The sequence below is a fragment of the Propithecus coquereli genome, unplaced genomic scaffold (genome assembly GCF_000956105.1).
Source record: "Propithecus coquereli isolate 6110/MARCELLA unplaced genomic scaffold, Pcoq_1.0 Scaffold120, whole genome shotgun sequence".
In the NCBI taxonomy this organism is placed as follows: Eukaryota; Metazoa; Chordata; class Mammalia; order Primates; family Indriidae; genus Propithecus; species Propithecus coquereli.
In genome coordinates, this window is record NW_012136081.1 from 2,063,290 (window position 1) to 2,080,329 (window position 17,040).

General features: G+C 57.9%; 1 protein-coding gene across 6 annotated transcripts in view; it reads left to right on the forward strand.

The window, feature by feature from the left end:
- NRXN2 (neurexin 2) overlaps positions 1 to 13,520 on the forward strand; it is a 107,887-nt gene extending 94,367 nt beyond the window's left edge. For 3 of the 6 annotated variants that reach the window (XM_012665245.1, XM_012665249.1, XM_012665251.1), the window contains one exon: positions 12,200 to 12,631. In XM_012665245.1, coding sequence (XP_012520699.1) covers positions 12,200 to 12,504 — 305 coding nt within the window. In that variant the 3' untranslated portion in view covers positions 12,505 to 12,631. Of the gene's footprint in view, positions 1 to 11,617 lie in introns of all 6 variants that reach the window. The other 3 variants (XM_012665222.1, XM_012665237.1, XM_012665227.1) reach the window with 2 other exon arrangements.
- The last annotated feature ends 3,520 nt before the right edge of the window (positions 13,521 to 17,040 follow it).

Below are 17,040 nucleotides of genomic sequence, written 5' to 3' on the forward strand. Positions count from 1 at the left end.
ACAATGCAGGCCTACAACTCCCATCAGCTCTTGGGTCCAGAACTGCAACTCTCATCTGCCCTGAGGCCTGGTGCTCTCTTGGTCACCAGACAGTAGGTCTCAACTGGATCCTGGACCCTCCTCATCCCCAGCCTCAGGGAAGTGTCCATTATACTGGTCTGAAGAGTTCCCAGGGTGGACACTGCCAGGACCACCAGGCCAAGGCAGGACGGTTACAACACAGCTACTGCTCTGTGCCGGGCAGTGTGCTGGGTGGGAGATGCCCCCTAGGCCAGACGTGGTCCCCTGGGGAGATGGGGGCCTGAGGTCTGGTCCAAGTTCTACAGGGGTACTGCTGTAGAAGGAGAGTGGGGCTGGGGGGCCTTCCAGGCCTCTACTTGATGCTTCTAGGGGGAGTCAGCAAAGTAGGGGTGCTTTGAGTGCTGGCTGAGAAATGTAGGGTGCGGAGTGGCACAGTGGGTGCCAGGGCTGCTCATCTGAACAGGTTGGGGGTGGCCGAGAGCAGCTGGGGAGGCTGGAGCACTTGAGGCTGGCGACTAAACTGAGAAAGGACTGGATGCGGCGATTTCCCAGCGGGGAGCACAGGCCTTGGTGGCGGCCAGATGAGCTCGTGGGAGTTCAGGGCCGCCCACAGGTCTCGCCTGGGCTCCCAGGCAATTCTCGTTACCTTGCAATGGGTGGTGCCTGGGCTGTTGGTAGCAGAAGCCTGGAGGTTGAGGCGGTGCCTGCAGGGCTGGGGGAGGGCATGTGGTCAGGAGGTGGGCAGTGGGCCCTGGGTACATCCTGTGAATCTGGCCTGGGGGCCTTCGAGCTCCAGAAGAGGCATTCGAGCTGAGGGTGGGTGGGCCACGACCTTGGAAGGAGTGTGGGCAAAGCAAGAAGGGAGCAGGACCTAACCATGGACCATGAGCCTTGGGGCAGAGGCTCAGCGTCAAGTATAAAGGGCAGAGGGATTTCTGGGACACGTGCCCTCTGCTCTGGGAGGCTCTTCTGCTGGGGCTGTCCCTCCATCTTGGTGGGCAATCTCAGCTCAGGGATGCACACTCCAACCCCTCCATTGCTTTGGGAGGTTCTGGGCATCTGGCAGCTTCAACACACAGCACCCCCCAGGCCTGCTTCACCCCTCTAAGCTCTAGGCACTTACTGAGTGCTCCTGTGGCTGACACAGCACTGCTAGCCCAGGCCTGCGGAAGTGGCTGTGATGGATGGCCCCTGAGAACCCTGGAGGGGGCTCTGGGGACAAAGGTCTGCGTGGGTCGTGAGAAAAGGATGCTGTGTTGCCCCATCACATGTGTTTGCACACACGTGCCCATGTTCACACACTCTGGGACAGGAACTCCCGGGTGACAGGAGTCTCTGCTTTCCCTGGACCCTGCAGAGGGGCATCTGGGGCCAGAAGGTCACCACATAAAACACGCAGTGCACACTGGACTGCACCAGGGCCACATTCTGTCCACTGAGGTTCCAACCTCCCTCCCAGCCCTGGCTTGGAGTCTCGTCAGGGGCTTGGGTGTGACGCCGAGTGTGTGCACTGGTGGTCTGTGCTCTTTTTGGCTGCGTTAGGGTGGGGGGTCAGGAGGAGCTGGAGCCGGCGGATCAGCTGCTCCCCAGTCAGGGCTCTGTGAGGTTACCAACCGCTGGGCCATCCTCCTGGGAAAAAAGCCAAGTATGTGAGGGGCGGTTGGAGCGTGGAGGAGAACTAGAAGCTAGGAATAGGGAGGGATTGGCGGTCTGCCCAGGACCCAGCTTTAAAAATAAGGCGAGGAGGGAGGTTAAAGTGCACACTGGAGCCCCCAGAGGAAACCGCCGGAAGCCACAGGCTCTCCCCCAGGCCTATGCCGCACATGTGTACGCGTCCACACTCACATCACTCTGAAAGGCTTATCACTGGATCCTTTTCAGCCCGATGGGAGGCCAGGCAAGGACCAAGATGACTCCACGGTCCCCCAGGCCATGCCCCCCAAGCCAAGCCCCCGGAGACAGGGGAGCCTCTCATGGGGCCCCATGCGATGAGGCTTCTCTCCGGTGTCCCTTGGCTCCAAGGCAGTGACTGCCCAGGGCCTGACCCCACGGGTGTTTGCAGCCCTCCCACTTCCAGGTTGATCCTTATCCCTGGGTCCAGGTGTGGGGCCTGGGATCATCCCTGCTGACCTTTCCACCCATCCGCTAACCGGGCTTCCCCACCGACCCCAGGCCCCACACCTCCTCCCTTGCTTGGTCAGACCATCATCTACACGGTCATTTTACCTGAGATTGGCCACCCAGCCAAAGAATATTGTTTAAGTTCTTTTGAGTGGGGCTGCCTTTAGGGGCATGCACCGTACAGTTGGTAATGTGACCCACCACCCCTTGTTGTCTCATCTGGCATGACCCACACATTGTGTTCTGGGCCTGACCCTGTGGGGATCTGACTTTGGACACCCTGAGACACATAGGAAGAGTACACATGGCTCAGACCCACAGAGGCACACATCTGTGTACACAGGCATGTGCTTTGATCAGAGGCATGCATACCTCCCTGCACACGCATTTATGGACCCACCGGCAAGCTCACATGGGTCGACTTCCACATGCACACATACGTTAAAACCTAGAAGAGCACACACCGTTCATGCCCAGACCAACAGAGGCACACACATGCTTAGACCTCAAGAGGCACGTGTGTGCTCATACCCCCGAAGTCCATACACTCAGATACATACCTCTTGAGACCCAACTCATGTACACACGCACAGTCTCACAAAGGCACACACGTGTACTCAGAGACACTGAGTCTTGCATGTGTGTATGTAGAGCTCCAAAAATACCCACAGAGGTGCTCAGACTCCCAGGTGTACACCTGCTCAGCCCCCAGAGGTTTACACTTAGAAGTGTGCTCAGTCACACAAAGACGTGCACACACTCAACCATGTGTCTCAGATTTATCAGGGTACTTGCATGTGCTCTCAGAGATAGGCATGCATGCATGCTCCAACCCACTGAGGCACTCACACACTCACAGCTATTGACATACATGCCCAGACTCATAGACCCACTTGCATATTGCAGACACTTGGAATGCATGGGTGTAGGTTCAGACCTGAGTATGTGCACGTATGTGCTCAGACCCAGTGAGGCACATGCCTTGTGACACGTCTTTGTGCTCAAAGAATTACACATCCATGCTTAGTTCACAGAGGCACGTGCATGTATGTATAGATCTCCCTGTGTAATGTACACTCACACAAGTGCTCAGACCACAGAATCCCACACCTGTGTTCAGATTTACAGACACATGTTTTAGAACCCTAGAGACCTGTATGCATGTTCAGATTAGGCATGTACACAGTGTGTTCTGACGCCCTGAAGTGCATGTGTGCACATACACACATGTATTCACCGAAGTGCAGATCCATGCCCGGACTCACAGAGGTGCATGTGTGTTACAGCTCTACCCAAGTGTACTCACCAAGATGCACATGTACATCTTTAAAGGGAGGTACTCATGCACCAATGTGTGTATTCAATCCCACTCTGGCATGCCCACGTGCACACAAAGGTGTATATATGCGCTAAGACTCACAAAGTTTCAGGTGTACACATTCTCAGGTAGGCTGTGTGTGCTCAGCCCCAGGGGTCCACACACATGCACAATTTGTTCAGCCTCACAGACCTGCCACTCTCCCACACTGCTCCTGAGAGGCCCACCGAGCTCACACCTGCAGAGGCTCATACTTTCATGCATACTCATGTGCTCACACACACACATGCGCTCAGACTCCTGGAGGCATGCAGACATGACCTCAGTCCCACAGTGGTGCACATACACACATGCTTGCCTGCTGAAACGTACATACTGGTTCAGACTCACAGAATACACATGTACACACTGACCCACAGAAGTGCAGGCACATATGCTCAGACCCCCATAGAGGTGTGTGTACACACACATACATGCTCAGGCCTACATCGGCTCACACAGGTGCTCACAGTATGGGTGCACTTCTGTGCTCCAAGGTCCCCATGCAGCGAGGTACCCATGCAGTGGAAGGGCACATAGAAGGGTACACAGATATCCTCAGACCCAGTACAAGACATGCCTGTATGTTGACACTCAGCTGAGTACACACAGCTGTTCAGACCCACAAGGGCACACATGTATACACGTGTGTACTCAGATTCACCCATGCCCATGTGTGCTCAGACCCACAGAAGCAGCCTCTTGCACTCACCCCAGGTACACACCACAACTGGGGCATCGCCCCATGCACTCATGAACGAGACCCTCAGAGGCACATGCAGGCTTAATTCCACAGACACAAAATTTGCTCAGACCCACAGAAGCACAAATGTGTTCAGATTCCCAGAAGGTCTCAGGGTAACACTAGTTGCTGCAATAGACAAACTCCACACATCTGTGGTTTAACACACAGAAATACATTTCTCATTCACCTAAGTTATAAACAAGGGTTCCTGATCAGTGGGCAACCGTGACTCAGGGCCTGGTCTCCTTCCATCTTGCGGCTGCACCATCTTCAACAGGTGACATCCCAAGTTGCCGTGGAAGGGGACCCGGCATGGATTCATAAAGGGGAGGTTTTTACTGGCCAGGTCTGGGAGAGGTGCCCACTGTTCCTGCCCACATTCTGTCATCTGGAGCTCAATCATGGGGCCCAACCTAGCTTCAAGGAAGGCCGGGAGGGACGGCCTTGCTGTGTTCCCAGGAGGAAGCAGAAACAGATTTGGGAACCAGTTAGTGAATTATTTGCCAGTCTGGCCTTCGGCTCATCAAGAATCCATTTCACTTTTCCTCCCACCCCCAGAACATACCCACCCCTCCCCAAGGGAGGCAACCCAAAGTCCCACCCAGTTAGGGTATTCTTCTCAAAGCTGAGGGTGTCTGGGAGGTGGCAGCCCACTCCGTCCCATCCAGACCTGGCTCCTGTGTTCTGGGGACCTGTGTGTGGACTGGAGACCAGTCAACTACAAAGATGATTTATCTCACTGCCCTCACAGCCCAGCACACACCCAGAATACAGTGGTGGGGAGACAACAACCCCGACATGGCCTCCCGTTCAAAGAAGGGAAAGATTGGAAGACACCCTGCGGTGGGTGGGCTTCCGCATTAAACCCCACTGCTCTCTGGAAACTCTCTCTCCTGGCTGGGCCCTGCCTCTGGGGTGTTCTCCCCAGTCCTCCTCCTCCATGGCCATCTCCGAAGTGATCCTCCTTAGGGATGCTGTCGCATTGCAGCCCACCCTGCTCATGCATGCTCGGGGCCCCAAAGGTGGTTGTAAGGCTGGAACAGCCGAAGTAGCCGCACCCAGAGTTCTGTCCTAGGCACAATTCTCAAGCCTCATTTATTTTCTTGTTTCTCCCCCTGTGCCTCTTTGTCTTCGTGCAGTGGTGATTGTCTTGAGGACTTTGAAATAGTAGGTGGGGAGGCCACAGCCTAAGCCTGGTCCTTGAGCAAGGCTGAGTGCCCTTATGAGAAGCTTTGCTGGGCCTCAAACCCTTTTTCAGTTTTCCCTCCTTACTGTTTGGGGTTTGGAAATGGTGGCTCTTCTGACTCTTGCAGGACCCACGTTTCTGGGCTGTCTATTCCCTTCCTTTCTGTCTGAAAACCAGCCAATTCTTGCCTAAGTTTGTCACTTTCTTGTACGATGTTGCTAAAAGCAGACGGTGAAAGCCAGAATGGTCTCTGGGTCCTTTCCCAGCCCTTTCCCTCGGCTCCTGAGCCTGAGTAGGTTGTGCGCCCACCCTCTGGGTCGTCACAAGCAACAGTGTGTCCCAAATGGTTTGCCACTGCATGACAGGGGTCTGCATCTTCCCAGCCTCCACACCTGGCTCTTTGGATTGTCACATGAGTGCCATGGGTTTTTGTTGCTGTGACATCCATGTCTGGGGCCGGTGCCTGTATTAGCTAAAATAACTTTTGTTTCTGTGGTAGCTAAGCCACACATCTCAGTGGTTAATTCAAGAGAAGTTTCTCACTCAGGTGTGCCCTCCCTGGGTTCTCCGGGTCAGCAGGTGGCTCTGCTCCAAGGGGCGCTTTAGGAGCCCACACCCCTTCCATCTGTGACACCTTTGTTGTCAACACATGGTTTCCAAGGCCATGGAGTGTGGAAGATGGCACAAAAGAAGCTGTTGGGGGCCGGGATAGCAGTGCCCGCTACTCAGTCACATGGCCATGCCTAGCTGCAAGGGATGCTGGGGAATGTAGTCTGGCTGCCCAGGAGAAGGAGAAAATGAGTTTGGTGAAGGATGTGTTCACAGGGTGCGCACCCCATATGCCCAGACCCACGGTGGTGCAGTCACATGTTCTCAGGGGCACAGTCACACATTCACATGTGCACACTGAGCTCAGACCCAGGCTCAGGTGCCAGCGGACCATGCCAGAGCCAGAGGTCCCCTCACTGACATGCACACTCTTATGCTCAGATCCAACGAGGTTCAGGTACACACTTGCTCACATGTGCTTAGGGACATATGCCCAGGTACACAGAAACACAGACCCTCAGGGTGTGTGTGCATGTGTGTGCATGTGCACACACACCACAATGTACCTCCCTTTCTCTGACCTTGAAACTACTCTGGCCTCTGCCCTGTTGTGCTGGGGTTTCAGGGTAGGGAGGGACGCCATCCTCCAGGCCACCACACACAGTGGCACAGGTGGTTCTCTGCTTGGACAGGTGAGTAGGGGCTGAAATCTGGCCAGTGCTCTGCTTCCCAGCCATGTGTCCTGGGTCCCGGGACAGGGCTGTGTCCACTGAGAGGAGAGAATGCTTTTTTCCAGTCTTGCACAGAGGTACTGTTGGTCAAGGTGTGCACCGCAGGGCTGTGTCCGTGTCGACTGCCTTTTCTCTAACCCACATGAAGTGTGCTGTAGGCTAGTGGCTGTCTTGCCCCTCACAGCCGGGCCAGGGCTCCAGCACTGGTGGATGGGGCCTAAGCCAGCTAATTGCTTCGTCTTGGACCCTCTTAGCCTTGGTTCTAGACTCCCCTTTGGGGGTGGGCACACCTTGCTTGGGTGGGAATGGGGTTCCTGGGTAGATTTCTAATTAGGGGCCTTGCGTGCCCTAATAGCAGAAAGGGCCCAGCTTGCTGGGCCAGCAGCCCCCAGAGGAAGGAGAGTTGGGAGGAAGGAGTGCTCAGGAATGGCTGGTGGTCTCCTTGGTCAGATTGGAATTCTCTAGTAAGTGCCATGGACATGCACTGAAATTCAATTTTTCTTAGGATGCAGAGGAAAGGAGGCTGGGTGGCATCTGTGATAAGTGTGCACCTGTGAGGATTTTCCAAGTGCTACAGCTGCCTGGAGTGGGGGAGGGGCAGGAGGCTGCTGGGGGTCCTTTCCAGACTCCGGTGGCTCCTGGGAGCACCCTTTCCCAGGGTGCATCCTTGGCATAGAGCTGGACGGAGGGCCCCAGGCACCATGAGTCATCACGAGTCTGTACCCCTAGAGCCCAGCGGGAGGGACAGCAGTTGGGCTTTGGGCAGTGAGGAGTCTCTGAGGGGTCTTCCCCTCCTCTGGGCCCTGCTGACTCCTCACCAGGCACCCTCTTCTGATGCTTTCTGAACCCAAGGTGTGCGACCCTGGGAGAGCCCAGCACCCGACGCTAAGTGTGACTTGGTGGCCCCTGAGGCTAGGCCAGGTTGGGGAAGGAGGGCTGAGAGTGTTCTCTTGGGCTTCCTGTAGCCTGGTATCTTGTAGAGAGGGAGTGGGGTGTGGGACACCTGAAGGACACAGGGAGGAAGCAGGACGGGAGACAAGCTGTCATGAGAAGGGTGCACCAGTAGGGGGAAGGAGGTGAGGACAGGACACTTCAGGAGATGTGCTGTCATAGCCTTGGGCAGAGGAGGGCTCAGGAAAGCCCCAGAGGAGCTGCAGATGCAGGGACAGGGCTGGGACCCAGATACGGAGGCCAGACGGGCAGCAGCTGGGATCGGAGGGGCGAGAGGTCAGTGTGAGCAGGCCTGGGAGGGCTCTGGGGGTGGGGAAGGCTTCATAGGAGGATGCAGGGAGCCTATGGTCCCAAGGGCCAGCAAGTTGGGGAACATGGTTGTGGGGGGCTCAGACTGAGCAGGACTTGCCTGTGGGTCCAGGCCTGAAAACCCCACATGCCCTGGCCCAGCTAGGGGCAAGCAGTTGGTAGAGAGCTGAGGTTTGTGCCCTGATCAGCCTGTCAGCCCCTCTAGGGCAGGATGTGGTCCCAGCAAGGGCCTCCTGGTCTGTGCCCTGGGCCTGGCACTTCGCTGGGGCCCCAGCTATGGCCAGCAGTCATAAGGAAGCTTAGGCCAAGCCTTGACCCTGGAGTTTCCATGAGCGACTGATGGCCTGGTCTAAGATGGAAGGTGGGGGTGGCAGTGGGTTGGAGCTGGACCATGGAACAAGGCTCCTGTCAGGCTGAGCTCTGAGCAGTGCCTGCTGCCTTGGAGGGTGGAGGGGGTGGGGTGTTCAGAACTCAGTGATTCCTTAGCTCAGGAGTCATGTGGCCCTGCCCAGGGCTTTGCTCCGGCTTAGGAGAGAGGCTCCCACCCGCTTCCCCAGATACCTAGCCTGGCCCAGCTCAGAGGAAATGCCTTAGGAATATTGTTCCTCTTCCCCTGGAAAATCATGACGACCCCAGCTCTGGGCCAGGCCCACTGCTGTGTGCTAGGGAGACAGACAGATGGGACTCAGGCCTTTGGGCCTTCCCTCGAGGTGAGTCCAAAGCTGTACCTCCAGGACAAAGTGGGGACGTGGTGTCAGAGGCACCCAAGGCAGGGAGCATCCTTTGGAAATCTGCATGGAAGAGAAGATGTTTGGCCGGACGCTAAGGTGTCAGCAGGGGAAGGTGTTCTGAGGGGGAAGGTGTTCTGAAGAGAAGGCAAAGGTCAGGGAAGAGGGCAGGTGGTGTGGGCCAGTAGGGAGACCCCCAATGCACTTGGGGTCCCTGCAGGGAGGGAAACCCTGCCGTGGTTGGGCCAGGAACACCCCCACTTGAGGGACTACTGCCCTCCTGAAAGCTGACAGCTGAGTTTGCCCCTCACCCAGGTACCAGGGTGCTGGGCTGTCCTTTGGTGGGTCTGGGACATCAGGTGGGGGTGGGAGGACACACTACGTTCCTCCAAGGATAGAGGGCCCATAGGAGCAGGCCTTGGCCTCACCCTGGGACTGGAGCACAATATCCTAGTTTTATAGATGGCAAAATTGAGGCCCAGAGAGTGGAAGAAACCTGCCCACAGTCACACAGAAACTCAGTGACAACAGATTAGCATCTAAGGCAAGCGTCAAGCAGCCCCCGCAGCTTCCTGGAGGCACGGGGGCAGGGAGGATTTAGGCTTTCCTGGGCTCCTCGTGAGACTGCCCTTCCCTGGCCTCTGAGACCCACAGAAGGGACTGGGGAGTCCATTTGTTCACCTTACCTGACACCAACACCTGGTGACCTTGGGAAGTCCTGCCCACCCAGGCCTAAGCATCCTCATCCATAACAAGCTGGGGTCAGACAGTCCCAGTGCCACAAAACCTGCTTCTCTGCTCTTGGCTCGGTTTTCCACTGTGGCTAAGTCTGTGGAGGGCCAGGCTGGGGCTTCAGACTCTGGGGTGTAGTTGGGCCCCTGCCCAGGAGATTGGAGGCTAGTAGGAAGAGCAGTCTGGGGCAAGGCTTTGAGTTCAATGGCTGTGGGCTGGCTGGTGTGGCCAAGGATGGCTCTGCGAGATTGGAGCTTGATCTGAAGGGTCAGCATAGGTGTTTGAACTCGAGCGCAGTCGAGGGCGGAGGGCTGTGGGTAGGTGGGTAGGGGAAGGAGAAAAGCTCTAAGATGCAAAGGTGGAATGTGGCTGGCCTGGCTGCAGTGCGGCTGTGGCAGTGGAGGCCCAGGGATGCTTTCACCGGGGGCCGGGGGTCTTGTGGCCATGATCTGTGAAAACACACCCTGCAGAGGCCAGGGAGAGGCTCTCAGGTGTGGGCAGAGCTTAGGCTGTGCTGGAGGGAGAGCCAGGGAGGAAACCTCCAGCCCCACCAGGCCCAGAGGTGCCCCTGCAAGAGGAGTGAGGCCTCCCACCAGCCACCCAGAGCCGGTGCCAACTCCCTTCTACCCCAGGCCAGGGGTTGCGCTATTTTGCTTTGAGAGGAGGCCCAGGAGGCTGATGGGAGTTGTATTAATAGTTGTTGACCTAGGGGCTGATAGGAATTGTGGTCCACACCCCTCCAAGGGTTAATGGGAGTTGTAGTTCTCACCCTTTGGGGGCTGATGGGAATTGCAGTTTCTGCCCAGGGGACTCCAGTTATCAGACCCAGGGAGAGGGAGACCTACTCTCCCCTTCACAAAGCCCTCCCCACTAGTTCCCCGGGCCCTATTTTAGCAAGTGTATCCCTCCCAGATGGCTGTGTATGTATTTTCTTTTCTTTTTTTGCTTTCTTCTTCTTTCCGTTGTTTTATTATTGTTTTAACAATAATAAGAGGGCCAGAGGCCGTCAAGCCCTGGCCAGGTCCTGGTGGCCCATGGGGGTTCTGGGGAGGGGGAGGGGGGAAGTCAGCGGGGGTCAGAGGTGGAGGGTGAAGAAAGTTGGGGAGTTAGGCTTAACTCAGGAATCTCACGGCCCTGCCCACTTCCCTCCCTTACTCCGTGCCCCTCCCCGACCTCCCGGCCTCTACATGGCTCCTTGACACCCCTCCCAGAGTCCTATGGGATAGGACGCTGCTCCAGTGTGTCTGAGCCCTCCCCATCTGCTCTTCCTCATGGGCCTCCTCACCTCCCACCTTCACTGTCCACTCTCCCACAGCCTTCCAAGCCCCTTCCATGGCCATCCCCTCCCAAGCCCTCTTGCTCATGTAGCAGTCCCTACATAGCTGCCTGTCACCCACCTCCCCTCCAAGCCCTCCTGCCCACTGTTCCCTCCCTCCCCCACATGCTGACACCAAGTGGCGGTAACAGTTCCTCACCCCAACCTGCAGGGGCGCAGATTTCAGCTTTGTGTTTAACGAGGGGAAGAGGGCACTAGTGAGGGAGGAGAGAGAGTGTTCTGGAGGAAGGAAGATGGCCAGGGAGAGACGAGTGAGGGAGGGAGATACCAAACAGATAGAAAACGTTGTACGGAAAAGTTGTTTTTTCTTATTTTTTTCCGGGAGAACCCGCTTACACAGCTCTGTTTGTAATTTTTTTCTTCATGCTAAAATCACACGGCCTATTTGTTGATGTAAGTTGCCTGAATTCCGTGGTATGCTATCTTCTTTTTTAAAAAAAAAAAGCAAAAAAAAAAAAAAATCTAGAAAAACCCTAAAAGATATTGTTGTTAGGTTTGTTTAAATGCTGCTGTTGTATCTGTTTTTAAAACCTTAAAACAGTAGAGTTTTTTTTCCGTTTCTTTTCGATTTCCTTTTCTTTCTGTTCCTTTTGGTTTCTTAAGACAAACAAAAGACCAAAACCCAGAGTCACAGAACCCGTGCGTGGGGTGCCCAGGGCATCCGAGCCGCTGCCCGCTTAAAGCGCAGTGCTCCGGCCGGCTGGCGGGCGGGCCCGGCCCGCTCTAGTCTCCGCCAAAGCCAATTGGAACCGATTTGGGTGTGTGAGGCTGTTGTTTCTCTCTCTGTGCCGGCCGCCTGCGCCCCGGCCCTCGCTGACGCCCTCTCTTTTCTCTTCTCTCTCTTGTTCTAGGAGGAGAGTTAATATTGCCCATTATCACGGAGGACTCCTTAGACCCCCCTCCCGTGGCCACCCGGTCCCCCTTCGTGCCCCCACCCCCCACCTTCTACCCCTTCCTCACGGGCGTGGGCGCCACCCAAGACACGCTGCCCCCGCCCGCGGCCCGCCGCCCGCCCTCTGGGGGCCCGTGCCAGGCTGAGCGGGACGACAGCGACTGCGAGGAGCCCATCGAGGCCTCGGGCTTCGCCTCAGGGGAGGTCTTTGACTCCAGCCTCCCCCCTACGGACGACGAGGACTTTTACACCACCTTTCCCCTGGTCACGGACCGCACCACCCTCCTGTCACCCCGCAAACCCGCTCCCCGGCCCAACCTCAGGACAGATGGGGCCACGGGTGCCCCCGGGGTGCTGCTCGCCCCCTCCGCCCCGGCCCCCAACCTGCCGGCGGGCAAAATGAACCACCGAGACCCGCTGCAGCCCCTGCTGGAGAACCCGCCCCTGGGGCCCGGGGCCCCCACGTCCTTCGAGCCGCGGAGGCCCCCTCCCCTGCGCCCCGGCGTGACCTCAGCCCCTGGCTTCCCCCATCTGCCCACAGCCAACCCCACGGGGCCCGGGGAGCGGGGCCCGCCGGGCGCAGTGGAGGTGATCCGGGAGTCCAGCAGCACCACGGGCATGGTGGTGGGCATCGTGGCGGCGGCGGCGCTCTGCATCCTCATCCTCCTCTACGCCATGTACAAGTACCGCAACCGCGACGAGGGCTCCTACCAGGTGGACCAGAGCCGGAACTACATCAGTAACTCGGCCCAGAGCAATGGGGCAGTGGTGAAAGAGAAGGCCCCGGCCGCCCCCAAGACGCCCAGCAAGGCCAAGAAGAACAAAGACAAGGAGTATTACGTCTGAGCCCCCGGCACCGCGCCCCACTGCCAGCTGCCCCTCCCGGGGAGGACCCGGGAGGAGGGTGCGGCCCTCTCTGCCGGGGGCCTGGGAACCCTCTCCCTGGCTGCCTCAGGCTTCTCTCACGAAGAGGAAAAGCAAAAAAAGAAAAGGAAAAACCCCGTACTCGTCCCCTTCCTCCTGCCGCCTGCGCCTGCGGCCGGCATCTCAGTCCTGGGGCTGACTGTCCCTCTCAGCCCTGCGCCCGCCAGGCAGGGCACGTGCTCACAGCCCTGGGTTGATTTATTTTTTTAAGGGGGGTAGTTTTATTTTGGTGGGGTTGGGCGGGAAGGAAGGCTGGGGATTTTGTAGTGTCCACTACTCGTCCTGTTAATTTTCTTCAATTTTTCTTCTTCCTCTCTCTGTCCTTCCTGCCTTCCTTCTCTACCCAAGCCCTCCAGTCCCCATCCCAGGCTTGCTTGTCTCTGTCCCCACCCTCCTTCCCCACTCCCCTTTTTTTTGTGTGTCTGGTTTCTCCCTTCCTTTCCTCCCTTTGGGTTTCCAGAGTCGGTGGGGGAAGGGCGGGAGGGTTGGCCCAGTGGGCGGTCAGGGCGTGGTGGGGCAGGGGGCTGTCCCCAGTGCCCCAACTCTCCTCGCCAGGAGTGGCGCTGCCTGGTGCTGCCAGGGAAGGGGCGCGGGCTGAAGGCCTGTTCTGCGTGTGCTGCCGGGCGACGTGCATTGACGGGAAGCTGCTGGAGGAGCAGGGGTGGGGGGTGGGGGGCGGGAAAGGCAAATGCAGATATATATTAAAGACAAATACTCTAGATACCACGAGCAGCGGCCTGTGGCACCTGTTGGGCGCGGGCAGCAGGGAAGAGGGAGCGAGGCGTTGTCCGCGGACTGCTGGGGTCATTCTCTGCCTATGGGCTCCCTGCTCCCCCAGTTTTTTTCTCTCTTTGTTAACAAATGTGTCTGAGTCTTGGAAAACATCCCAACCCCGGAAATGTGTGGGAAAAAGAAAACAAAAACTTTCCAAATTCCAACGGTCCTGTGCAGTTTTTGGGGATTGGGTGCTGTTAGGTCCTGGCTTTGGGCTGGTGTCTGGGTCCAAACTGGGGTCTGTGAGAGCTGGTAAGTCACCCCCAGGCCTTTGGGCTGAGCATGCCTTTGGGATCCCAGGATAGCTTGTCTTTGTCTCACCCCTGTGTCCCTGCGGGGCTGAGGACGGGGACAGGAAACGACTGGTCTCTGGCCTGGTTCCAGAGACCTTAGCTTCTGAGATAGGTGGATGAATCCCCAAGGTTTCATGTCGCCTCCTGGTGGCTGGAGAGGGCCCACGCTCTGGGGCAATGTGTACCTAATCCTTGCAACAGCCCTTGGAGGAGGTGGTGATTGCTGAGTTATGACAGCTTCAGTGGCTGGTCCCAGGTCTCAAGGCCAATCAGTGGCTGAGTCCAAGTGGCCTCCAGTTCTCCCTTCCCCTGAGCCTCTAGGGAGTTTGGACCCTGGGACTCTCCCTGCCCCCAAATCCACTCTGTTGACTGTGGGCAGCTGCCGGAACTGAAGCTGGAGGCGGAGCTGGCCACCTCGCCCACGTGTTCACTCCTTCGTGGAGACCCTGACAGGTCCGTGGTCCCAGACATGTTGAGAGATTGGTGTATGTTTGTTAAGCCCCTCGGTTGCAAGGAGCAGAGACCCACGTTGCAGCATGGAGAGTGAGGGTGGGTCTGAGTCTCAGGGGTGGCAGTGGTGGGCTGTTGTGCCACTGGACACATGAGACGCAACTCAGCCACACTCTGTCACTCAGGGCTCCTCCCTGGATCCACCTGCCCCCCACCTTCCTCCCATCACCCTGGCTTCCCCTCCTGGCTCTGCTGCTCGTGCCCCTGGTCGCCATTGCCCTGGGCTGCCCGATTCTGTGTCACGCTCTTCCGTCTGTAGGTGACTCTCCAGGCATTTTCCAGTTCTGAAGCCTGGTCCACCTTTAGGCCCAGACCCCTTGATGCCCGCAGGAGTCCCGCCCTTCAGCTGGGGGCTGTCCCTTAGTGGGCGTGGCGGGTGCCAATCTCCAGAGGCCCAGCTTGGCCTCCTGTCCCTCTCTCCCCTCCCCGCACCCCGGGCACCCAAAACAAGCTTTTGTCTTGGGACCCTCCCCACTATGGTGCCCTCTAGGATCTCTTGAGGTTCTTTCCCCAAAGTCCTATCAAGAGTGAAAGAGCAGGTCCTTCCCCGCCTGCCCCCAGCTGTGGCTTTCTGTGGACTCGGCCCCTCCTGCCCCCTGAACCAGCCTGGGGTGAGGCTCAGGCCCTGCCTGTCCTCCAACTGCTCAGTCTTGGCACCTGAAGTCAGTGCCACTGAGGTCAGCTCTAAGCACCCGTGGGAGTCTGGGAGAGGCCCTGACTTGGGGCAGTCTTGCCAGAACGTCCTGTGCCTGTGCTGGGGATGGGGACCCTGGGGTCCCCTGCTGCTGTTCTCTCTGCCCAAGGGACAGAGACTTATCTCAGGTTCCCCTCTTCCCACCACCACTAGGCAAAGAAAACAAAGACAGGCAGGCAGGAGCTCCTTGGTATCAGGAAGGGAAAGAACCTCCTTACTCCAGAAATTTCTAGAATGGCCCTAACCCGGAGGGGGGAGCAGTCTATCAGGGTGGAGGGGCAGAAAGATGGACAGTCCGGGAGTTGGAAGGATGGGCCTCAGTCTTGCCATGTGACTGTGGGCCTTGGTCTTTCTCTCTGCGCGAGGAGGCTAAGAGCTCCTGTCATTGAAGGGCTTGGTTGTAAGAGGAAAGATTCCTGGACCTGGCCATGGACTCAGTTTACCCATCTGTAAGAGACGGGCACCTCAGTCTCCGTTTCATCATCTTGTGCTTGTGATGTTGAACTTAGCACCTGGGCCCGATCTGAGGCCCCAGCAGCAACCCCAGGAGAGTCCCAACAGCCCCCGGGGGTGGTTGAGATTCCAGGCACCCTGGCTCCGTGACAGGTGGTCCTCGCAGGGATACATCAGGAGATTCCATCTCGGGCCTATCAAGGACAGGGACTTGGGGAGGAAGTTTCCAGACCTGCCCTGGCCACACAGGCCCCCAGGGGAGGGAGCACCAGCCCAGCCAGTGTGGGGCTCTTCTGGGTGGCCGCCGCCCTTCTGGAGGCGGATATGGAGCCGAGGGGCCTGGTGCTGTCCCCTCCCCACACATCCTCCTGCGTGAGCTTTGAGCTTGGTGGGAGGCAGGAGAGTGGACGAGGTGGGTCCCAAGCCACTTCCCTTGTCCTTGCTGCCTAAGGCCTCCGCCATGGGGGGAGACCGGTGGGGTGGTTATGGGCTCGTCTTCCCACACCCAATTCTCTTGGCTCCTTCACTGTAGGGGCCCAGCAGCCTCTGAGGTCGGGAGCCCCCATGATGGGACCGAAACCAAGGGTGGTCCCGAGTGAAGGTCCGCTGTTTGGGTGGGCAGCACCCCTGGGTGAGGCCTGTGGCTGCTGCTGAGGGAGGCTCCTCATCCGTTGGCAGGAACCCACTCTGCCTCAGTGATGCTCTCACTCCCAAGAGGGGACAGGGCCTGAGGCCCTCCCAGCCTCCAGGTCCTGTTGAACTAATTGAGGGGTGACATGTTGGAAGCCAGTAGGCCCTAGGTCCTGGAAGGACTGGGAGCAAGGCCACTCCAAATGTGGGCAGAGGGGCAGCCCTGACCCACTAGGTGAGCTGGAGAGACACCCTGGGGGAGAAGGGGAGCCATCTCCCACCAGCACTGGGTTCTGCCTTCTGGAAGCTTCTGGACACCCTGGGGCCCCAAGCATGCTGAGCAAGGGTGAGCAAGGTCCTGGGGCTCAGCTGGCAGCAGACAGACAAAAGATGGAAGGGCCAGGGCAGGCTGGGATACCTCGTCTTCGGGCACCTTTCCAGACAAGATCCCTGCCCCTGCCCCTTTGCCCTGGGGTCTTCCCTGAGGGGTGGCCATAAGCGGACGGCCGAAGGACATGACTCTACAGAGGCTCAGGGGCTGCAGCTGACAAGACCAGGCCAGGGAGTGGTCCCCACCTTGCGGGGGCATGGAGCTGCCTTCTGTTTTCCCACCTGTGTGTGCGCGCGTGTGCGCGTGTGCGTGCGCACATCGCAGGTGTGGGGGGAGGGGCACAGCCCTGCCCTGAGGTGCCTGGAAGCAGCGACACAGGCACAGGTGAAACCAGAGACCATCTGAGCGTGGCCCAAGGTTGGAGCAGCTGATGGGGACCTGGCTAGGCAGCGGATGGCTCCTGCCTGCTCCCACACCTCTGCCGCACCGCACTGTGCTTCCCCGTGAGTGGGGGATTCCGGCTCAGTCCGAGAGGAGTGAGGAGGCCCTGCCACTGCCCTAGAGGAGCGTCGCTGGACACCAGATTGTGAGGCTGGTGAGGGAAGCACAGGGGTGTTGTGGCCAGAGTTGGGCCCTGGAGACCTACCGACTGGAGTCGGAGTCCTGATACTGCCCCCTCCTGGCTGTGTGTTGCAGGCAGGGTCTCCAAGCCTCAGTGTTTCATCCGTGAAATGGGGACAACATCTACCATACAGGGTTCAGAAAACGGTGAA